This window comes from Penicilliopsis zonata (genome assembly GCF_001890105.1).
Source record: "Penicilliopsis zonata CBS 506.65 unplaced genomic scaffold ASPZOscaffold_38, whole genome shotgun sequence".
In the NCBI taxonomy this organism is placed as follows: Eukaryota; Fungi; Ascomycota; class Eurotiomycetes; order Eurotiales; family Aspergillaceae; genus Penicilliopsis; species Penicilliopsis zonata.
The window spans coordinates 45412-67618 of NW_019208942.1; the positions used below are offsets into that span (position 1 = coordinate 45412).

General features: G+C 49.8%; 8 protein-coding genes across 8 annotated transcripts; 4 read left to right on the forward strand and 4 right to left on the reverse strand.

Annotated features, from left to right (window-relative positions):
• Positions 1 to 45: 45 nt before the first annotated feature.
• On the reverse strand, positions 46 to 2303 carry ASPZODRAFT_20750 (hypothetical protein; the record flags this gene model as incomplete). The annotated part of the gene is made up of 6 exons (XM_022727660.1): positions 46 to 621; positions 668 to 840; positions 899 to 1723; positions 1787 to 1861; positions 1909 to 2201; positions 2257 to 2303. The coding sequence occupies 6 exons, from the start codon at positions 2301 to 2303 to the stop codon at positions 46 to 48; spliced, it is 1989 nt and encodes a 662-aa protein (XP_022576665.1).
• Positions 2304 to 2575: 272 nt separating this feature from the next.
• On the forward strand, positions 2576 to 4423 carry ASPZODRAFT_137464 (hypothetical protein). The gene has a single exon (XM_022724332.1). It carries the CDS (start codon positions 2711 to 2713, stop codon positions 4370 to 4372), a length of 1662 nt encoding a protein of 553 aa, XP_022576666.1. The 5' UTR covers positions 2576 to 2710; the 3' UTR covers positions 4373 to 4423.
• A 1022-nt stretch (positions 4424 to 5445) lies between these two features.
• ASPZODRAFT_77614 (hypothetical protein) lies at positions 5446 to 7074 on the forward strand (the record flags this gene model as incomplete). Its single annotated transcript, XM_022730186.1, has 5 exons — positions 5446 to 5587; positions 5636 to 5950; positions 5997 to 6112; positions 6160 to 6457; positions 6518 to 7074. The coding sequence occupies 5 exons, from the start codon at positions 5446 to 5448 to the stop codon at positions 7072 to 7074; spliced, it is 1428 nt and encodes a 475-aa protein (XP_022576667.1).
• An 815-nt stretch (positions 7075 to 7889) lies between these two features.
• On the reverse strand, positions 7890 to 9039 carry ASPZODRAFT_170350 (hypothetical protein). Its single transcript, XM_022726943.1, has 2 exons — positions 8716 to 9039; positions 7890 to 8658 (listed from the first exon to the last, which is right to left on the reverse strand). Exons 1-2 carry the CDS (start codon positions 9026 to 9028, stop codon positions 7949 to 7951), a joined length of 1023 nt encoding a protein of 340 aa, XP_022576668.1. The 5' UTR covers positions 9029 to 9039; the 3' UTR covers positions 7890 to 7948.
• Positions 9040 to 9555: 516 nt separating this feature from the next.
• ASPZODRAFT_29414 (hypothetical protein) lies at positions 9556 to 12827 on the reverse strand (the record flags this gene model as incomplete). Its single annotated transcript, XM_022728184.1, has 4 exons — positions 9556 to 12017; positions 12069 to 12231; positions 12275 to 12513; positions 12561 to 12827. 4 exons carry the CDS (start codon positions 12825 to 12827, stop codon positions 9579 to 9581), a joined length of 3108 nt encoding a protein of 1035 aa, XP_022576669.1. The 3' UTR covers positions 9556 to 9578.
• A 531-nt stretch (positions 12828 to 13358) lies between these two features.
• ASPZODRAFT_105718 (hypothetical protein) lies at positions 13359 to 14212 on the reverse strand. The gene is made up of 2 exons (XM_022720917.1): positions 13946 to 14212; positions 13359 to 13901 (listed from the first exon to the last, which is right to left on the reverse strand). The coding sequence occupies exons 1-2, from the start codon at positions 14204 to 14206 to the stop codon at positions 13794 to 13796; spliced, it is 369 nt and encodes a 122-aa protein (XP_022576670.1). The 5' UTR covers positions 14207 to 14212; the 3' UTR covers positions 13359 to 13793.
• A 473-nt stretch (positions 14213 to 14685) lies between these two features.
• Positions 14686 to 17961, forward strand: ASPZODRAFT_29416 (hypothetical protein; the record flags this gene model as incomplete). The annotated part of the gene is made up of 5 exons (XM_022728185.1): positions 14686 to 15803; positions 16749 to 16883; positions 16949 to 17000; positions 17049 to 17317; positions 17370 to 17961. The coding sequence occupies 5 exons, from the start codon at positions 14686 to 14688 to the stop codon at positions 17959 to 17961; spliced, it is 2166 nt and encodes a 721-aa protein (XP_022576671.1).
• A 252-nt stretch (positions 17962 to 18213) lies between these two features.
• On the forward strand, positions 18214 to 18621 carry ASPZODRAFT_137468 (hypothetical protein). The gene has a single exon (XM_022724333.1). It carries the CDS (start codon positions 18351 to 18353, stop codon positions 18522 to 18524), a length of 174 nt encoding a protein of 57 aa, XP_022576672.1. The 5' UTR covers positions 18214 to 18350; the 3' UTR covers positions 18525 to 18621.
• The last annotated feature ends 3586 nt before the right edge of the window (positions 18622 to 22207 follow it).

Below are 22207 nucleotides of genomic sequence, written 5' to 3' on the forward strand. Positions count from 1 at the left end.
CTGAGTCAACTAATCATAGTAACTGATACAAGACTAACAATTCACTCATTCAAACATAAAAGTAGAGGAGAAGTCGCCATGCTCCAGCTGCTCTGCCAGGGTAAGCATATCATTTGCGCTGGGGGCAAAGGGATCAAATGCATTTCTCATGCCTGCCTCGGGCTCTCCCTCGAAAAGCGGCATATTCATGTGCGACGAAGCCAGATGCTGTTCGCTTTGTTGCCGCTGCTGTCGATGCGGTTCGAGGAGAGCTTCCAGATGGTCTAGTTCTGCGCGGCGCAGGACAGCCACGACATTCCCCCTGCGCACCATCTCGTCAAAGACGGCGGCGGCGGCGCGGTGCCAGGCTGGGTCCGGCACGTACGCCGGCAGGATGAAGCCGAGGATGGAGAGCAGGAGGGCGGCGGAGAAGGCGTATTCGAGCGGGAAGGGGAGGAAGGTGTCGAGCATGTCGCGGTCGAGAAGGGCGACCAGCGTGGCCAGCGTGGTGGTGGCCGACTGGGCGGAGGTCTCGAGCAGGCGGGCCATGGGGCCGGCGAGCTCCTGGGGGTCGAACTGGCCGGGGGGGATGCTGCGGATGAGCAGCCAGATCACCAACGGCCGGGTGGCCAGAACGATGCACTAGAGTCATCAACCTGTGCTCCTTTGTTGTTCAGGGCTTGCTTACGTGGTGGTGAGAGAGAGTGATGTTGTAGAACATGTGTGGCAGCTCTGCGCCGCTGGCCTTGCACGCCGCAGTCACTTGGTCGATCTCGCGCGAGGTCTCGGCCAGCCGGTGTAGAACAGAGGTGATGCTGCACACAAAGTCGGAGCTGAGGCCTTGGTCAAGACTATAGATAGCTGAAGGGTTAGTAAGTAGTAGTATAAGGCGGAGGTAGTTCTATACCACTATACGTACTGCTGGACACACTGGACGCAAGACGCGACAGGCGAGTGCGCAAGGTCAAGGCTTTGGCCGGCAGCGAGGCCGAGCGGGTGTCGGGAAGGGGAGCGGTGATGCTGTTCAAGGGCACGGCCGGCGGGCATCCCAGGCTGGCCGTGAGTTCCTGGTCGAGCACGTAGACGGTCCACCAGGTGTTGCAGCAGCGCGAGGCCAGATCCCGGTCCATCACGTCGTCGGAGAGGCCGCGGTGGAGGCCGTCGTGCAGGGCGAGGCGCAGGGCCTGGCCGATGTATTGATACGCGGCGGACCGCATGTCGACGGAGAGGAGGTAGAGAGCGACGAGGGAGAGCACCTGGATGGCCAGCATCGCGGGCCGCTCCTCCTGCAGGAAGGCGACGTCGGGGAGCAGCGACAGCGCCCGCACGGCCAGCTCACAGCCGGCCGGCTGCTGCTGCTGGGCGGACGGCGGCGAGGTGAAGGCTTTGCCAAAGGCGAGCAGCAGCAGATACTCGACGAACCACAGCAGATTCGTCTGCGCCGTCTGCAGCGGCTGCTGGTGGAACTGGTCGAACACCCGCAGGAAGCTGGCCTCGTCGACCAGGCTAAACAGCTCCCCCAGCCGGAACTTGGTGGTGTTGTAGAGGAACAGGGCGTGGTCGACGGGGGGCAGCCGCAGCAGGTCGCCGGCGTCGACGGCGCCCTTGGCCTGCCAGCGCAGGCGGAACGCGGCGCCGTCCAGGTTCAACGGCACCCGCGGAGTATCAGGCGAGCCTGTGGCATCCTCCAGCAGGGTAAAGGCGCGTCGACAGAAGGACCATGTCGAGGTATGCCCGAGGAAGACTGCAAAGGAGTCAACCTAACCCTAAACCCTAAACCCTAACCCTAACCCTAGGGAATACGTACGCAGGCGGCGGTCGTCAGAGCCACGCACATAGGCCACATCTCGAGCGACCAGGGGATTGTACGCCTGGACAGGGTCTGGAGGTCAGCAGATAGCAGGCAGATCGAAGATACCCCCCTCTTACCATTCGTATCTCGGCGAGCGCGAGCGCGAGCGCGAGGCAGAGGCAGCGACGTCGGCGTCAGGACCGAGGCGTCGCTGTCGGAGACCGAGACCGAGAGAGACCCCCCGGGGGGCGTCGAGGCTGTAGTTGCTCGGTTCTGGGCGGCCTGGCGCTGCAGCTCGCGCAGGTATCGCTCTGGAACGGAGACGTGGGCCTCGTCGGCGGGAAACGTGCATTTGTCGCGGCGGCGAGCGCAGCGCTCACACGGGCGGTCCCCCGAGCACCGCACCTTGGCAGAGCGGCATTGCTGGCAGCTAAAGAGTGAATATATCTCTGTCTTGGATGAGAATACATGTTTCTTCTACTCACGCGCGAATTCGCCGAGGGCGCTGAATTGGAGCCGATTCTGCCTCCATGGAAACTGTAAGTGTCTGCAAGAAGCGGCCTGCTTTAGGCTTATAGTTTATGTGCTTATCAGCGATGCGGGGATACGAGGAGTACTAGGTTAGATCAGGCTAGGCCACTGATAAGGGGATGGGCCCTGTGGGTCTGGCTGCGGGGTTATCTTCATTCCCATTGGCTGGGCCCATGAATCTATCTCGTGGTACTAGCACATGATAATAATATAAATATAACAGCATATACAGAGTACACTATTATTATCATGATGTAAGCTTGTCTTTCTTCAGTTTAGTCTGGCCTCTACTCTGTTCTTATCAAACTCCGGCCCATCACGGCGAACAGGCCGAGCTCTATAAAACCGCCGTCATCATCATCTCATCGCATCTCATCGCATCTCATCTCATCTCATCTCATCCTCGCCATGACTGACTACGACGTGCTGATCATCGGGGCGGGCATGTCCGGGCTCTGCGCCCTGCATCACATCCGCCAACGCTTCCCTCACTGGCGCCTGCGAGTGCTGGAGGCCGCGTCGGACGTGGGCGGCACCTGGTTCTGGAACTGCTATCCGGGGGCGCGCTTCGACAGCGAGTCGGTCTCGTACGCCTTCTCCTTTGACCAGGGCCTGCTCGACGACTGGCACTGGAAGGAGTCCTTCTCGCCCCAGCCCGAGACGCTCAAGTACCTGCAGTTTGTCGCCGACCGGCTCGACCTGCGCCGCGACATCCAGCTCAACACCCGCATCGTCTCGGCCCGCTGGCTGGACGCCGAGCGTGCCTGGCGCTTCACCGACGAGGCCGGCCAGGCCTATACCACCCGCTTCTACGTCTCCTGCCTCGGCTTCCTCTCCAACCCGACGCTGCCGGCCATCCCGGGCATCGACTCGTTCCAGGGGCGCGGCTTCCACACCTCGCGCTGGCCGCAGGACCTCACGGTGGAAGAGCACGGCCAGGCGTTTGCCGGCAAGCGCATCGGCGTGCTCGGTACAGGGGCCACGGGCATCCAGACCATCACGGCGCTGTCCAAGGTGCCCGGCCTCGGCTCGCTGACCGTCTTCCAGCGGACCGCCAACTGGTCCGCCCCGCTGCACAACAAGACCATCTCCGTCGAGGAGATGGCCGAGATCCGCAAGGGCTACCCGCAGGTGTTCCAGCAGTGCGCCGACACGCCCACCTGCTTCATGCACCAGCCCGACCCGCGCCGGTCCGGCGAGGTGACGCCCGAGGAGCGCCTGGCGCTGTGGGAGCGCATCTACAGCCAGCCCGGGATGGCCAAGTGGCTGGGCGCCTTCAAGGACACCTACACCGACCGCACCGCCAACCAGCTGTACTCCGACTTCATGGCGGCCAAGATCCGCGCCCGCGTCCACGACCCGGCCACCGCCGAGAGCCTGATCCCCAAGGACCACGGCTTCGGGCTGCGCCGGCTGCCGCTGGAGAGCGGCTACTTTGAGGCCTACAACCAGCCCAACGTGCACCTGGTGGACCTGAAGAAGACGCCCATTGAGCGGGTGACGGAGACGGGCATCGAGCTGGTCGACGGCACCCACCACGAGCTCGACATCCTCATCTACGCCACGGGCTTCAACGCCATCACGGGCGCCTTTGTCAACATCGACTGGCAGGGCAAGGACGGCGCGGTGCTGATGGCCAACTCGGGCACGCCCGCCGCCGACCACGCCGTCTGGCTCGACTACCGCCCCCGTACCTATCTGGGCATCACCGTGCCGCGCTTCCCCAACATGTTCATGGTTCTGGGCCCGCACCAGCCGTTCGGCAACGCCCCGCGCAGCATCGAACATGCCGTGCAGGTGGTCGTCGACATGCTGGCCACCTGCGAGCAACACGGATACACCTATGTCGAGCCGACCGAGGAGGCCGTCGAGGCCTGGACCTCGCATGTCGCCGACTGCAGCGAGGGCGCCCTGCTCAACGAGATCGACAGCTGGATGACCGGCGTCAATAAGAATGTCGCCGGCAAGACGCAGCGCAACGTTGCCCGCTATGCCGGCAGTGCCATTGAGTTCCGTCGGAGGTGTGCCTTGAGCAAGGATGCCGGATGGGACGGGCTAGTTTTTGCATAATACTTGCTAATTCAATATTAATCTTTCCCAGTTATCCACGTAGTATTAGATTCACTATAGTCAATTATGCAAGTATTATGCAAGTATCATATTATACTTTACTCTCTGTTACTCCGTATACACAAATAATCATAAGCTAAAACTATTCAAGGTCTGTATTTTCCTATATAATCTATTTCTCATATTTCTCTTCTCTTCTTATTATCCAGGTAAGTATTCGTTGAGATTTTAATACAGTATATATACTGCTTTCAGGCTAATTCTTATATTGATTCCTATTGATTTCTAGGTGATTCTAGGTGGTTCAGATGATTCTTTAACTAACATCTAGATTAGTGTTAATTGTGAATATAGGGCTAGTCCAGAGCAGGCTTAAGAGCTCTGCTGTATAATATCTTAATTAAAATCATAAGAATACTGCCGATAGCCCCTCGTGTAGCGAGGGTATCAGGCTCATATATACTATGAAATCCTATTCCGAGTCTATCACTCAATACACTAGAATCAAAGGCTATTCTTATTGACTAAACAATCCATCTTACACATCAACCTAATATACTACCTCATCCACTGTCAGTCATTCCGCCAAGCCCGTTGCCTGACAAGTCCGACAATTGCCCGTCAAGTCAACTGACTGTGCCTTGCCTGCAGACGGAATTTAGTAATATCCGATGCTTTGTACAACTCATGTACACCTACGGAGTAATAACCAATGCAACGCTGAAGATCCCTGCTACCCTCCTCCATCACCTGTTTTCATGATATCATGTTTGACTCAAGCACCCCACACTGACAGGATGAATCTCCCCACAGTATAAGTCCCCCACAATTGAGCAAGTATAAAGTCCTATAAGCTCCAGGTAAAGAGCTGCCACTTCAGCAAGGCACAGCTGAGCTACAGCCACAAGCGCACCGCTCTCATCATGCAGTTGATTCCATTGCTGGGCCTGGCCTCGATGGCCGCCGCGGCCCTCAACCCCCCCTACTATGCCAATCTGACCTGGCAACCGGCCCGCACGCTGTCCAACTGGACCAACCTCACGGTCGAGACGCGCACAGGCAGGTTCATCGGCATGTACAACGACACCTACACCAACGTCCGCCAGTTCCTGCGAGTCCCCTTTGCCCAGCCTCCCGTGGGGGATCTCCGCTGGGAGCCTCCCCAGAGACTGCCCGACTCTTCCAAGAGGATCGACTCGACCAGATTTGGGCCGGGTAAGTCTCTTATACTGTTGATTTTGACATTGTTCTCATTGTTCCTAGCATGCCCGCAGTATGTCAGCACGGGAGAAAGCATGTGGGCCGAGTATGAGCCCGCCAGTCTCCTGCTGAGCATTGGCGAGGCAGACAACGAGGGCTCCGTCGCCTGGTCGTCCGCCGAGGACTGTCTGTCGCTCGCCATCTGGACGCCCGCGTATGCCAACCGCACATCGAAGCTGCCCGTTGCCCTGTTCGTGACAGGTGGTGGTGGCATCACGGGCGGGATTGAGGTGCCGTCGCAGTTGCCCGCGCAGTGGGTGTCGCGATCCCAGGAACACATCGTCATCACGATCAACTACCGGCTGAATATCTTTGGCAGTACGTCTGTCCCTGCTGATGAAGACTGAATATACTAACAACAAAGACCCCAAATCCAGCGCACTGAAAGAGACCTCGTTGACCATGCTGGACGTCCGCGCTGCTGTCGAATGGGCGTACGAGAATATCGAGGCGTTCGGAGGTGATCCTGAAAACATCATGGTACATGCTGATATTGTTATTTATACTATTCTATACTGATGATATAGCTCTGGGGCCAGTCTCAAGGCGCCGCGTTAACCCATCTCTACACGCTCGCCTTCCCCGACGACCCCCTCGCCGCCAAGTTCGGCATCATCTCCCAGCCGCCCTCGGTGACGATCAACATGTCTGACACGACCGATGTCTGGGAGGACTTCCACATCGTTGCTGTCGGTCTGGGCTGCAACTATGGCAACGACTCCCAGGCCGAGCTGGAATGCATGCGCCAGGTGTCTTGGGTCCAGATTGAGGAATACATCAACAGTTATGACGGCTCCCCGCAGATCTCGTTTGGCAATTATATCCGTGAGTTCTCCTTTTCTTTCTGTTTGCTACCTTTCTTGTCTTTACCTTCTAATTGTATAGCCGACGAGAAATACATCTTCTCCAATCAATCCGAACGATATGCCCTGGGGAAAGTCGCCCGTGGCCCGGCCATCCGCTCGGACGCCTCGCGTGAGATGGCCGGCTCCCAGGAAGACATGACGATGGAGGTCGAGGGCGAATGGATCTGCACGGCGTGGATTGATGCAAAGCGCCGGGCATCTCTTGGCCTAGAGACCTATCGCTACGAGTGGGCGGGCAACTTCTCCAACATCAGTCCCGTCTATTATCTCGGCGCCTTCCACTGGTCAGATCTGCTGATGATCTTCGGTTCCTACGAAATCGACGTCGGAGAGATCTCGGACCTGGAGATCACCACCTCGCAAACGATGCAGGATTACATCCTGGCGTTCCTCAAGGACCCTTCCACCATCGGTGCAACTGTCGGCTGGCCTGCCTTTGACTCGGGAGCGGCGAATGGCGGGCTGATCCTGGAGTTTGGCAACAACACGGCTGTCAAGAACATCACCGGCTATGAACTGGAGGCTGGTTGCTGGAACTCGTCCATTCCCTTCCTCATCTATGAGCCGAGGGATTGATATCTAGTCCACCTATGATAGTAACGAATGACATCTTTAGTATACCGTAGCCTACAACAAGTACTAGTAAGGATCATTCGATAGTATCGCTCAATTCCCTCCTGTCATCTCTCTACAGACTAACTAATGGGCCATTTCATTCATGTGGACCTTCACGCTGATGGAACCAACTGATCCAGACTTATTTCCTCTCTAGAGAATGATGGTATATACTGGATTCCTATATATTAGCCTCCCCTGCAGAGGGCATATTCCACCAAAAGGTTCTCATCCTTTCTCCTTTGTTTAGATGTTAATCTACTGGGTTTCCACAGTGGTGTTAATAAGCTGTCTTTTTACTTCAGTATTGATTAAATAATGAGATGATAGTATAATAAATATTATAAGGTAAGTCCTATTTATATCTGGCCTGTGGGCATACCCTTGATTATTCCCCCTATATCATGTCATTAATCTACATTAAGTTAATTCATGTTTTATAACATGTTATGTAGATGATATAGACATACTAATTAAAAGGCCATTACCTCTATATTACATAAGTCTTCTCTCTTCCTGACAGGTGTGTTTATATGAGGGATTTTAAGAGGGGAAGATGAACATGTCCTTATTCTTAAATGTTTAGCCGTGATATAGCCACTCAGCACAGTCTATGATCACTCTGTTGACAGGTCAGAATATCACCTCTCCGAAGCTGCCATCTCCGCGTCTAATCTAAGCCAGACCAAGAGGAAGGTTATGCTGACGAATCAATATAGTCACTATTACTAGTTTGAATCATAATTGAAAGTAGCTCTATCTTGCTACTCCATGATCTCATATCTTATACTAACATAATATATCTACTAAATACACTGTAGGATCTTTCAATGGATCAAGAGCTGTTTAGCCTCCCCTTCATAAAGTCAACAAGATCTGCAATCGCCTCCTTGGTGACATCCAAGTCAACAACCAGATAACCATGCGGCGAGCCCGGGTAGATCTTCAGCTCTGCCTGATTGCCCGCCAGCTCCCACCTGGCCGCCAGCAGGATACTATCATCCAACAGGCTGTCGATGGCGCCCACAGTGATCATGGCAGGAGGCATATCGCCGAGATTTGCATATAGAGGCGAGTATATCGGATTCTTGATCTTGTCCTTGGATGTCCAGACTTCACGCGGCAGGGACAGGGCAATGAAGTTCCGGTCTGCATCGTCTGTTGGCATGGGCACGCCCTGTCCACTTGCAGTTCCCGCGCGCACGCTCGGCAGGAAGGACAGATCGACAATAGGATACACGGGCATGATCCCCGCCAGGCGCTTGCGCACATCAATGCCCGCGTCCCTCAGCATCAGAGCCGTCTGCACAGTCAAATACCCCCCGGCGGACTCGCCACAGATAAACGACAAGGTGCTGCCCAGCGTCTTCTCGCAGTCCGGCGACAACAGATACATGGCTGCGTCCACGCAGTCGTACGAGCCCGCAGGCAGTTTGTATTCTGGCGCGAGGCGGTATTCCACCGAGGCTACAATGAGATCCGTCTGCTCGGCCAGAAGCCGCAGCACATTATCATGCAAGGAGGAGGAGCCGATGACGAAGCCTCCTATTGATTTCATATGTTAGCGTGGTCTCATTCTTTTTCAGAAAGAACAGTAAATACCGCCATGAATGAACATCAGTATCCCCCTCGGGGCTCCCTTGGGTCGGAGGATCCTCACGGGGATGTCATGGACGGGATCGTCAGGGCGAGGAGTCGACTGTATATCGATGACCTGTGCATCCGGATCGTAGACGGGCATGTCGAACACGCCTTTGCCTTCCTTCTCCAGCTGTCGGTATTCCTGTGCATCGCGACAATCCCAGAAATGCACTTTCTTGGTCTTCTTGCGCTCATACTCCTCGGATTCTTGCACCCGCTGCTGCTCCGTCTCTTTCGAACAGGGCGCAAAGTGTTGCAGAATAACAGACTTCATTTTGTGATATTTGATGCCCAATTCTTGCTATTCCGGCTCAATAAATTCTCCATTTAAACTACCCCGCGTTAGTGGGCCTATAGTCACGATAGCCATAACCGGTCGAGTCATCAATAGCCGAATTGCCGATTGCAGGAAAGATCATGAATAATATAATTAGATATAGAATTCAGCAATGGCAAAAGATTTATATGTGTTTATCTTAAGCTATTCACCTAGGTAGTAAATATTCACCTAGGTAGTAAATATTCACCTAGGTAGTAGAATTCAACACATCTGCTATATAAGGTGTTATTCTCATCGGAATTCAAGTTCCTTGAATTCCCAATGTCTATTATTCACTGGAAGGTCTACAACTTGCAATGCATTAGTTGATTTCCATTTAAATTATTAAATATAGAAGAGTTATTTATTTCTAAAAATAAAAAAAATGCGACAATGATCATTATATTATCTCAATAGAATGACGATCCCAGGCTCAGAATTGCAGATAGAAATACTACTATATATATATATACAGTATTGTCCTGATACTTCGACCACTCTCTATTCATAGTAATGTCTTATTGAGCAGCCACTCCTTCACCCACTTCTGAATCCACTCCTTCTTGACTCCGTCTATCGCCCGCAGCTTCTCACTGTCTGCTGCCGTCCGCGCCGTGTCGAGGGCATTCGCTGGCCGCTCCGGGTCTGCTGCAATATCATCCAAAAAGGCCAACAATTTGCCTGCCGGGTTCTTGCTCAAGGCCTGCTGTAGGTCGAGACTCTCATCCAGATCCTGGCGGACCCTCCGCACCCATTCTGCCAACGAAACCGTGTCTACCGGCCTGCCAGAGGCAACGGACAACGACTCGGCGATGACTGCCCGGATCTCTGCCCACTCCTTCGGATGGAGGTTGATCGCATGCCAGACATCGACAGTGGGAGATGAGGGCGGCGACAGCGCCCAGTCTGCTATCGCCTCGGCCAACAGATCGACAGGCACCCATTCAACCCGGTCGAGTTCTGATCCTATTGACTCCGGCACAGCGCCGAGATGCAGCGAGCTCAGCACGATCCCAGGCAGCCACTCGGTGGGATTCCAGAGACCAGGGTTCCGCACAGCACCGGCGACCTGGCCGATGCGTACGATGGAGGCTGGAACCCTCTTCCGCTCGGCAACGCGCTGCACAAGATGTTCCGAGAGATATTTGCTATTTGCGTACCCGTTCGGCGCGGGCGTGGTGGTCGTGATGATTCTTTCCGGCGTGATGCCATTCTCGGAGCGATACCCCATCACGGAACTTATTGACGAGAGGAACACAAGATGCGCTGGGTGAGGCGCACCGGCACAGAACTCAGCCAGATGGACTACTCCCTCCAACGAGGGACGGAACGACGACAGCGAAAGGTTGAAGTTGACGGGCCATGCGTTGTGGATCACCACCGTTGCGGTCTGCTGGAGTCGGTGGAAGATCTCCGGCGCAAGCCCAAACGTGTCTTTCTGCGTCAGATCAATATGCCAGAAGCTGACCTTATCGAACGGTGTGTCGAGATGGTATTTCCGACTCTGCTGCTGCTGGATGCTGCCGCTGTTTGCCCGCCGGTTGAGACAGTGCACCTTGGATACACGGGGATCGCGAACGAGCACGTCGAGGAGATATGTGCCCAGCTGGCCGGTAGACCCGGTCAAGAGCACAGTATGTTTTGGCTGCTGGATGCCGTCCAGCAGTTCTTCGAGCAGGGCATTGCGTTCTTCGAGTTGGGAGAGGATTGTGCTGGGCGACTCCTCAGCCGATGTCTTTTCTGTGATTAATGCACGCACAAGTCCTGCCACCGACGGATCCCGATAGATCATCTCGGTGGACAGCTGAGGCCTGTTCAAGGCCTGGCGGAGGCTGCGTACAGCCGTGATGGCCTGCAGCGAGTCGAGGCCGGCCAGGAAGAAGTTGTCGGTGCCTCGGACCATGTCGACATCCCAGCCGGTGACTGTCGCGACAGTCTTTGCAATGACTTCCTCTCCGACAGCTCCGGAATGCCCAGCTGAAGCTATAACTTTGTCTGCAGCGGCGTATAACTCATCGATCTCCGGCGCGTAATCCGCCAGCGTGTTCGCCCGCTGGATCGTCCCCTTTGCAGTCCGGAGCATCGGCTTCTCTGCCGTCGTGAAGAGGATATGCGTTCTGGCGATGCGTGCATACGCCGGTGTTTCTCTGTTCGTCTTGACAACACTCGGCCAGATGGCTTCGATGGCAGCGTCGTGAGCCGCCTGGTCGTCCTTTGCCGGCGGGTTGACCAGCTCTACAAGCAGCGCTGCCTGGAACCGTTGCGTGCCCACGACCAGCACCGCTGCCACTGAGTCTTCCCAGGCCACCAGGTTGAGCTCTGTTGTCAATGGATTGACCTTTTCCCCCGTCAGAAACACAATCACGTCGTCGAGGCGGGCCGTCCACCGCCACAGATCCGGCTGGGATGGGTCGGGATGCCGGACGAACAGGTCCGAGGTGTGATATTCCTGTCTGTCAGGGAAGATCGTGAACGGGAGTTGGTATCTTTCTCGCTCTGGTGTCCGGACCATGACAAGCTCGTATTCCGTGTCGGTGATGGGCTGCATTTCAACGCCCTGATTGGGGTTGAACTGCACGTATCGCCACTCTGTGCGCTTGTCACGACCTTCCAGGGCATACACCAGATTCAGCAGGCCCTGTTCCGTGGCCCCGTACTGGCATGCGAGCCGGATATTCGACGCAGCAACCCGGTCACCGAGAGCCTGGGGGAGATCCCCGCCTACATATATGACGGTCTCCATTTTCAATCTGGCTTTCTCCAGCAGGTCTCCGTTCTGCGCCAGTTCATTTACAGTCGTGGGTGGCAATATCGCCGCAGAGAAGCCGGTCTGCTGCAGGGCGTCGACCATCCCGACTGCTGTTGGCAAACCGGCCGACGGGGGACAGACCAAGGTCGATCCAGCCGGAGGACCGACAAACAGGAGTATCGCGATTCCAGCGGCCTTTCACGTAAGTGAACCATATAACTATACCTCCAGTCCAGCTATACTTACATGGAATGGCGGCAGGGCGAGAAATGTGCGTTTTCCAGTCCAAAGGGACTGGATCGTCTCGTAGCCGTCCGGGACTTCCATAGCCACCATATTCATGTGTCGGATGGCAAGTTCAAATGTCCAGACAATCGGCTTTGGAATCCCGGTCGAACCGGAAGTATGCCTGACGAGTTAGCAGTGAAGATACATAAGATAGGGCGATGTACAGTGCTAGCATCGGGTCCGCTCGGTGCTCTGAATACGTCTTGAGATATTCGACATGAGGATGCGGCGTGTCCAGCAGGTGGTCCACGCTTGGTATCTCAATGATATCCAGGGAGATGCTAGACAGGATGGCCGACACTTGAGGTGGGCGAGGGGTTGGAATGAGGATTTTGGTGCATTTCAGCTTCTCAAACAGCTTCTGGTGGGCGATGAGGCTGTTCCGGGGGGAGCTGAAGAACATCTATCCCATTCAGCAACGAGGCAAAGGGACTCTATATATTGACTCACTACGTATCCTGCTTTCAACGCTCCCACTGCCAGAGCCGGATATCGCACATCATTAGGCCCAATGTAGGCTAGAATCTCATTGTCTCCACGGCCTAGATTAGCAAGTAGGTAGTTGGCCACGCCGTTGATCGCGTTGGCAATGGCCCGGTACGAGACTGGGCGGAAGCCATCCGCGAAACTGGTCGTGGATCGGGGATATTCAGCGAAGATGGCGTCAGGCTGCACGCGGGCGTAGTAGTCGAACGTGTGGGGGAGGAGGTCTTCCATCATATTTATAAAGAGGGATGTAATATCACTAATGGTTATACAACCATTCACTCAGTCTAGGGATACTAAGCATTTATCTATTCTTCATCACCTTTTATGGTGGTGTCCACTAATTGCTAAGTAATGAATTATGTTCCTCGTTGGAGTATTAGTGGCTGTATAAGGAGGATTATGTAAATCAAACGCCTGACTGTACCCTATAGTGATGAGGCAATTATGCTATAGGTCACCTTAGTTTAAAGGCCTTAGAATTCTCTCACTAGTACTTATAGTTAATAATTTACTAGCTAGTTAGGAGAACTTATTCTGTAGCGCGTACTAGCTTGGGGCTATTAGCCTGCGTCAGCAGCCCTAAGCTACTCCATATATAACTTGTTATTGCTGCGCATTGCGTCACTGAATAATAGACTATAGGGCTGGACTTGTAAAAGTTGAAGAAAAATATATCCATTCTCATGGTTTTTGCTCTAGGGTTGCAATTTGTGAATATATTTTATTACTAGAAATACTTTTTAACTATAATCCATTTCTGCTTCAGTATAACTGCATTATCCTAGTTACTTTTAGGTGGATTTCCTAAGCTGAGCTACAGCAGTAATACAGCTGCTATGGAAACAAGAATAGAAAGGATAGTGAGGTCTGTTGATAAGGACAGCCGGTCTGCTGGACTGGTTGAAGTAGGACTGCTGGTAGCAGTGGCTGTCATGGTCTGTGATGCAGTAGAGGTCTTTGCTTCCGTAGTCGTAGCTGATGCAGTGGTCGCAGAGGCACTGCTTTCACTGGCAGTAGATGTACTGGACGTCCCAGAGGTGACGGTGCTGTACACGCCTCCCTGGACTACAGACGGCACACTCTGGCTACTGACCGCAGCGGCCGCCGCCTTGAAGGCTGAGAGCGTGTCCGAGCCATTAGTGCTGCGCAGTTAGCTGTGCACTATAACTGCTCATTGTGTAGGATCTCTGGTCCTCACGGAGGATTGATCACCCCGACCATGCCCGCCTGGCAGTGCCCCGTCTGGCCGCAATAGAACCAGATCGGGTCCGTATCGTTGATCGTCACTGTGAACACGGTAGACTAGACCCGTTAGACTGCCGGGAATGAAGAGCGGCTTCGCTTACTGATTCATTCTCATTGCTGGTCGTGGCGATGAACCCGCTGAAGATGCTGGTGTCGTTCTTGGGATGGCAGGGGCTATCAAAGGCCGCCTGGACGACCGAGTGGTTGCCGGGGTAGAAATGGAACTCGACTTTATCACCGGCGCTCAGGTGGAGCGTGTCCGGGCTGTAGGTGAGGCCGTCCTCGCCCACGTCGACTTCCGTCGTGTTGGATGCTGCGACAAGTCCCGCGAGAGGAACAAGAAGACACTTGGCTATTCTCATCTTGAGATCCGCCTTGATTGTTGCGCGTGGTTATCTATCAGCAAGTTTGTGGCCCTTGTCTTGCTGCCTAGTGTCAACTGATAACATGCTATTCTTAGCTGAATCTATGATAAAGAATGTTGCTATATATACCTAGGCCCATAAAGTTAAATTGATGTTTTATAGAGTTAGCTGGATACAAAAATGTTGCTATAGAACCTAAACCCGATGTTTATAGAGTAGGCAATACTACAGACTTAGGTCTAGAATAGTGGTCTATGATTAAACTATCGGCCATATAACCTTCGTAATTTTGCCAGATAAAGTTCCCCAATATGTAGATAGTGGAGGCGCAGGGAAGTTTATCCATCATATGATATTTAGGGTTTCTGGAATCAGGAACCAATTATAGACAGAGAATCATAAGGCCTAGCCAGAGATATATTATAGAGGCCACTTCAACTCATAATTCATCTGTAAATGAGACACTAAACATCATCATGAGTGTCCTGCTCTGGCTCTGGTTTATTGCCGTCACTCTAGCCCAGGTGCAAACATTCACACCCCCTAGACAGGAAGAGATCACATACAGCGTCAATGTCCCTGAAAGCACTGCGTCAACAGGCTCTGGCCCAATATACCTGCAGCTATACTCCCTCCGCCCGCTGACATGGTTCGCCTGGGGCCAGGGCGCCCAGATGCAGGGCGCCAATATCATGCTCGTCTATACCGCCCCAGACGGCCACAACGTCACCGTCTCACCGCGACTGGGCGTGGAGCACGTAATGCCGCTGTATAATCCCCAGGCACGCGTGGCACTGCTGGGTGGCAGCGGTATCAACAGCAGCACGGGCGCCATGACGGCGAACATCCGCTGCGACAGCTGCCTCTCTTGGCCGGGAGGGCAGGAAGACGTCCATAACACAGCGAGTCCGTGGATTTGGGCTGTGAAATATGGCAGTCCGCTCGTGTCCGACAGCGTGTCTGTTGTGATCGCCATCCACGATATGTCGGGCGTGGCAGCGCTGGACCTCTCCCGGACGACGGGGGGCACCTCGGACAACCCGTTCGTTGGCAGCTCATCTCCTGTGAATGATTCTACAGACTCAAGTGCCGGACAGAGCATCTCGGCCGTCAACTTGGCGGCAGTACACACGCGCCGAGTCGCCCACGCCGTGCTCATGATCTTGGTGTTTGTGGTGTTGCTGCCCACGGGTGCCTTTCTGCCGCGGTTGGTGCCCTATCCGCACATCGTGGTGGTACACGCGGGAGTGCAGCTGCTGGCGCTGTCGCTGGCTATTGCTGGGATGGGGATTGGCCTCTCGATGGGTCAGAGCCTACATCTGCTGCAGTTCTATCACCCCATCATCGGGATGGTGGTCGTCTGCTCGCTGGCGCTGTTCCAGCCGGTGATGGGGCTGCTGCAGCACCGATATTTCCGTCGGACTCGCAAGAAAGGCGTCTTTGCCTATCCGCACCGGTGGCTCGGCCGCGCGGCCATCACACTGGCTATCATTAATGGGGGGCTGGGCTTCCGTCTGGCTGGCGTGGGAAGCTCAATTGCACCCACCGGGGCCGTCATTGCATACAGTGTCGTTGCGGGCGTGGTTTGGCTGGCGTATGTTTCAGTGGTTTTATGCTTGTATAAGAGACGCCAATAGTGAGTGATATAATATTTAGTGATTATTTCAAATTTTCTATCTATATACTCTATATTATCATATCTTTATTTTTAGAATAAATTCTTTAATTAAATAGGTTATTTAAGAATCTACTGTGCACCACTTGATTCTATGGTTAGAATGTAGTTATGCTTTGCCTGGGAAAGCTTAATAGAAGCTTAATAGTTAATTAGAAAGGTTTACTTATTAATACTGATATTATAAACTCTATATAGAGTTACACTATTTATTTTAATACTTTAATATTAATACATTATATTTTATAATATACAATTCATGTCATGGTCATCTACTGGTCATGTGGCTGATCAGGTAATTGTGCCATATAGTTTACGCAGTCTTCGACGTCTTCTCTTTCAAGAGCTGCCTAATTGATACCACTGGTTGCCATCAAGTATGGATACAACTTCTGTAAACCCTAGCTTACCGTGGGCGAGGATGTCTAGAAGCTCATCTGGCTCAGCCAGGTTGGTGCCAGGACACGCTCGATGACCGGGGCCTGTACAATGAATATATTTTGGATTGGACATGAATTAACCAGAGATACTTAAAGGGATCCTGGTAATAAGAAGCTGAGCAGTATCAAGATGTGTCCCTTCATCCACGCAGATGTATATATTTACAGTGTGTTCACCCGTAGTCGGATGGAGTTCTTATCCATCCCACATATAATATAAGGTACTATACCAGGATACGTGGCATCTGCTAGGATATATGGGAGTATCCTTCCATTGAAGCGTGTCATGACTCGTAATTGAGAGCAATTGGTTAATGGTCTGTCTAGTGCTATTGCTAGCGGGTGCAACCGGACTGCCTATATATCCATGGCCTGTTCTCCAACCCCCAGCATCCAGCTCTCCTCTTTCTCATGTAACTCCCAGCATGGCTTCCACCAGCCCCAAAACCGGGAACCCAGTAGCTGAGCCTGATGATCCCCAGAATGACAGTGATAACGTCTCCCTGTCTTCTGCTGGAACTGATTATACCTCGCTCCGGTCCAGCGTGCTCGAATATGAGTGAGGGGGGGTTTTTTTTTCTTTCATTGTCTTATACTATTGCTAGTGTCAATCATAATTTGAAGGTATGAAAATGGCCGCCGGTACCAGAGCTACCGAAAGGGCCAATACTTGTTTGTAAGTCGATGCTCATTTCTCATATACTCTACTCTACTAACTGCATAGCCAAATGATGACGAGGAACAAGACCGCATGGACTTTCTGCACCATATCTACGGCATGATCCTGGGCGGGGAATTGCACCGGGCTCCAGTCAAGGGAGATACTCTAGGCCGTGTGTTGGGCATTGGCACCGGAACAGGCATCTGGGCGATAGATTTTGCAGAGTATAATATGATCGATCTTCTTTGCTTGAGGTATGAGGCTTACACAAGTAGCATGTATCCCTCTGCAGAGGTGATTGGAAACGACCTGAGTCCCATTCAACCCCGTTGGTAAGAACAATATTGATCTATTGGTTAAAGTCCATCTATACTAAGACTACAGGCTGCCCCCTAACTGTGTCTTCGAGGTCGATGATTTCGAAGCTGAATGGGGATACAATCGCCCTTTTGACTACATCCATGGTCGCGAGCTTGATGGAGCTATCAAGGATGTCAACCGGCTTGCAACACAGGCATTCAATAACCTTAGGGCCGGTGGGTACTTTGAACTGCAGGCATTGGCATTGGATATATTCTCTGACGATGATTCCTTGAACGAAAGGGGGCCGTTTACAGCGCAGATGTGCGAGCTAGCCAAGGAAGCGAGTGCGAAATTCGGCAAGCCGATGGGCAAGATTGAAACGACGTGGCCTGACGCCCTTAGATCTGCAGGCTTTGTCGATGTGGTGCTCAAGATGATAAAAGTTCCTATCAACCCATGGCCAAAGGACCCTAAACAGAAGAACATTGGGCTATTTATGCAGTTGCAGCAGACCCAGGCAATAGGTTCCTTTCTCCTAGGGATCCTGACGACAGTGCTGGGCTGGTCAGAGGAAGAGACGACTGTTATGGGTGCTAAGATGCGCAAGGAATTATATGATTTGAGTGTGCATCAATATGCCAAGATGTACTTTGTATATGGTAGACACCCATAGTTGGCTATCCTTTCTAAACTTGGACGCGGAATCCAATATTCCTGCTAGTATTGATGATTACTCAAGTGTCCTCATTTCATCTACCTATACCTCAGTTAATCAACTACCATACCAGTATTTGATATATGCTATTATATGCTACATGACTATAGAGTATCTCTCCAAGAAATATTTGGAAATACAGGATCTCTAGGTATATGTTGGTGGTAGGCTAGGTTCGCAACCAGCCTATAAGACTGCATATAGCGTCCTCTGGTATCTATTGTTACACGTCCCTTAGGCAATACGTGAGAGTCCCTCCGAATCGCCCCTCGATGCCTACAGCTACAAAGAGTACAGTATAGTGGCGTGGAGTTTTCTATGTAGCATACCACACCACTTCAATACCCATGGAACAGAAATACAAGACAAAAAATGTATCAAAACAATCAACGGCCAAGTATAAAAAAACATGCAACAGTAGGGATTCGCTGGTGGTCACCCACCCAACTACTAACCTACCGGCGTGTGGCCTATGTGCGGCAGATAGTCGGGTGGCTGCCGCCCGGGTGAGTTTAGGGTGAGCGCCACTTTACAGTCGCGCAACCAGGGTGAGATGGGGTGAGTGCGCAATAGACAGGGTGAGAATCTGGGTGAGAGCGGGTGAGAATCACCCTCACCGCGCGACCGTCGCACTGATCCCTTCAGCTGAACTATGGCAGAACATCATTAGGTGGACTTAGTCTATTTAAAATAATTAGTGTCTTGGCATCTGCACTCCGCCACACGTTGAACGGCTAAAAGTGTGATCTATTATTTATAGCAACGGTCAAAAGTCGACTTCGCTAGGTCCCATCTAGTGTTCCATTGCACGATGAGTTAGAAGGCCACTGAGGATGGCCTTATGAATTGCCTATAAGGCTAACGCGGGTTATTGCACCATTTCCCTCTAACTGCATTACTGAGTCAATCAATTAGTTTGGCTAGTTAATTACCCGCGCTGTGCGCCTCGCTGAGGAAGCCACTGACCCTCGGCCGTGGTTTGCATCTGGTTACAGCCAGGGGTGGGTCGATGAAATTTCATTTCATGAAATTTCAACGATTTTTGGCTTAGTCATCTGAAATATAATTTGGGGGTTGAAATTTTCAGATTACTAATAAATTATATGGCTTAGTAAAAGTATCGGGGCCATAAAAAATTTATTATAATAAAAACAGCAATAAAAAAGCAATAAATATAGTAAAAAAAGGAATTCCTTTGCCAGTTGGCCTATATCCTATATCTATATCCTAATATGCCTAATACCCCGGTGCCCCCGGTGCTCGACGTCGCCAGTTGCCCATATCTCGACGTGGCCTAGGTGCCCCGGTGCCCCCGGTGCTTGACGTCACTAGTTGCCCACAGCGTTGAATCTGCTAAGGCCCCTAGCTGCGTGGAAAGTGGGCAAGTCTAGGTGGCCCACTTTATATGGCAAATGACGCCCAGGTGGGCTCACGCCATATAAAAAGTGCTCTCCCCCAGCAGACTCTGGGCCCGGGAGCGTTTGTTTACATAATTGGGGCCCAATTGGGGCCAGTGGATATATAGAGGGAGCAGGGGGATCAGCAGGGGCACCAGGGGCCATTAACTAGCATATTAATATGCTAGATGCCGTTGATTAGTGCTCTAGGGGGCATCTCAGGGGGGTTGACGCCAGCAACAACATGGGATCCAGGCTGTTAGCCCCAGAGATTCACATTATTGGCCTGGCGTTAATGCCATCTTGGGGGCGTTGACGCTGCCGACAACATGGGATCCAGGCCGTTGGCCCCAGAGATTCGCATTGTTGGCCTGGCGTTGATGCCATCTCAGGGGCGTTGATGCTACTGATGATGTGGGATCCAGGCTGTTAGCCCCAGAGATTTGTGTTGTTGGCCTGGCGTTAATGCCATCTCAGGGGCGTTGACGCTGCCGACGACGTGGGATCCAGGCTGTTAGCCCCAGAGATTCGCGTTGTTGGCCTAGCGTTGATGCCATCTTGGAGGCGTTAATGCTGCCGACAACATGGGATCCAGGCCGTTGGCCCCGGAGATTCGCGTTGTTAGCCTGGCGTTGATGCCATCTCAGGGGCATTGACGCCGGCGACGACGTGGGATCCGGGCCGTTTGTAAGCAATGACCTCGCACTGCTTGGGGTTGATAGGTGGGATGTCAGTACAACTAGGTAACAGCAAGGTTTAGGGATATAAGAAGTCTATAAAAGGTCTAGTAAGAGAATAAGATAAAGTACTTAAGGTTCTATTTTATCTAGGAGGGATAGTATATATCCTAACTCTAAATAAGGTACTTAATAGGTGCCTAATTAATACCTAATATTAACTAATAATTATATAATATACTTAATTAGATAACTTATAGGGTGGTATTAGTGCTAGCCTTATAATTATTCCCCCTCTTTAAGAGGCTTAGCCCTAAGCTATTATAAAAATAAATAAAAAATAGTTATTTTTATAAATAGACTTTAATTAAATACTATATAGATATAATATTAAATATAAGAGTTTATTAATAAAAAAATAAAGAGTATAAGTAAGAGTTAAATATATTAAGGGGGGGTATTTCTATAGATTAAGTAAATAAAATAAGGTCTATATTTATTAAGTACTAGAGTATAAATACTATTACCTTATATAATTTAATTTCTATTTCTTAGCTTTTTAATAAGGTCTCTTAGTATATATAGCCCCTTTTCCTTAATAATAATAAGATATTAGGAGCTAATTAGATAAAATAGGTTTAATTCCTTCTTATCTATGCCCTAGTAAGTTGTCTTAATAACTATTCCCTTATTTTATTAATCTTTTAGTAGTATATAATAATAATCTATAAAATAAATACTTATTTCTTATTAACTTATTATTTTTTAATAGTTTTAGTGTGTAGTGGCTACTAATAATAAGAAGATAATATTTTATTCTACCCCTTATTTTATTTCCTTAACCTTAATATTATATTTATTTAGTAATAATTTAGAGAAGATAAATAATCTCTCTTTAGCTTACTTAGCTTAAAAGGCTACTTTTTTTAATAATAAAATTCTTAAGAAAATACCTCTTACTTATTATATCTAGCTTCTTAGTAGCTTATTTAAGTCTATCTATAATAGCTATTTTACCCCTAGTTTAAAGCTAGTTAAATTTAAGATTATAAAGACTACTTAGGACATAAATATATATATAGCTATCCTTATTTAGGGAGGTGTATTTAATACTTTTAATTAGCTCTAATATATATACTATATTAATATTATAAATATAGAGTACTTTATTTAATATATCTATTTTATATTAATAAGCACCTAGTATCTTTATTATATTATAAGTAATACTACTTATATAGTAGACTATATCTAAGGTAATACCTTTAATTAGGAAGTATAATATCTTTATAAAGTCTTTATTATACTTAATATTTTAGATATAGCTATAGTAGTTGCCTTTTAGTTAAATATCTATATTTAAAAGACTAATATAAATATTTATTAGTATTAACTTTAATTAGTGGCGGCAATAAATTAACCCTCTATTATTAATATAACTTTAGTAGCTTCTACTTTAATAATATTAGCACCTATATCTTAGCTACTTTTAATTACCTTATAGGATATTATAGTGGCAGTTTAAGAGCTTATAGTAGCTATAGGGGAGATAAAGGATCTACTAGATAATAAGTTATAAGCTAAAGAGATATTAGTTTAAGGTTTTCTTAATATAAATAATAATTACCCTTATAATAGTAGTTTTCTTTAATTATAAATAATTTTATTAAGATATTACTAGTAAACCTTTAAACCTATAAAAAAAAAGAGGAAGGTTTATATTAATAAGTAAATAAATTTTTATTAATTTAATATCTATAATATCTTAAGAAAATCTAGTAGAAAAAAACTTTAGGTTTATTTAAGATACCCTTATTAAAGTATAGACTTTAAAGAAGAGTTTTATTTTAGGAAGTCTTTTAATATCTCTTAAGTATTCTTTAGGTCCTCTCTAGACTATTAGGATGCCTTATATAATAAGTATTCTTTTTATATAATTAAGTATTATATCTTTTTATTTTTATTAATTTAATAATTTAAAATTTTATCTACTTTCTACTCCTCCTTACCTTCTACTTTAATTAGCTATAATAGAGGCTTATTATAACTATTATACTAATAATATAGCTTTAGCTTAAATATATAGAAGATAGAGTAAATCCTTTTATAGGCCTTAAATAAGTATAAGTA

Coding starts and splice junctions, on each gene's coding strand:
- ASPZODRAFT_137464 (XM_022724332.1), top strand. CDS start 2,711: ATGACTGACTACGACGTGCTGATCATCGGGGCGGGCATGTCCGGGCTC.
- ASPZODRAFT_170350 (XM_022726943.1), bottom strand. CDS start 9,028: ATGAAGTCTGTTATTCTGCAACACTTTGCGCCCTGTTCGAAAGAGACG. Junction 8,659..8,715: donor ACTGATGTTCATTCATGGCG/GTATTTACTGTT, acceptor TGAAATCAATAG/GAGGCTTCGTCATCGGCTCC.
- ASPZODRAFT_105718 (XM_022720917.1), bottom strand. CDS start 14,206: ATGAGAATAGCCAAGTGTCTTCTTGTTCCTCTCGCGGGACTTGTCGCA. Junction 13,902..13,945: donor CCAGCAATGAGAATGAATCA/GTAAGCGAAGCC, acceptor TAACGGGTCTAG/TCTACCGTGTTCACAGTGAC.
- ASPZODRAFT_137468 (XM_022724333.1), top strand. CDS start 18,351: ATGGAACAGAAATACAAGACAAAAAATGTATCAAAACAATCAACGGCC.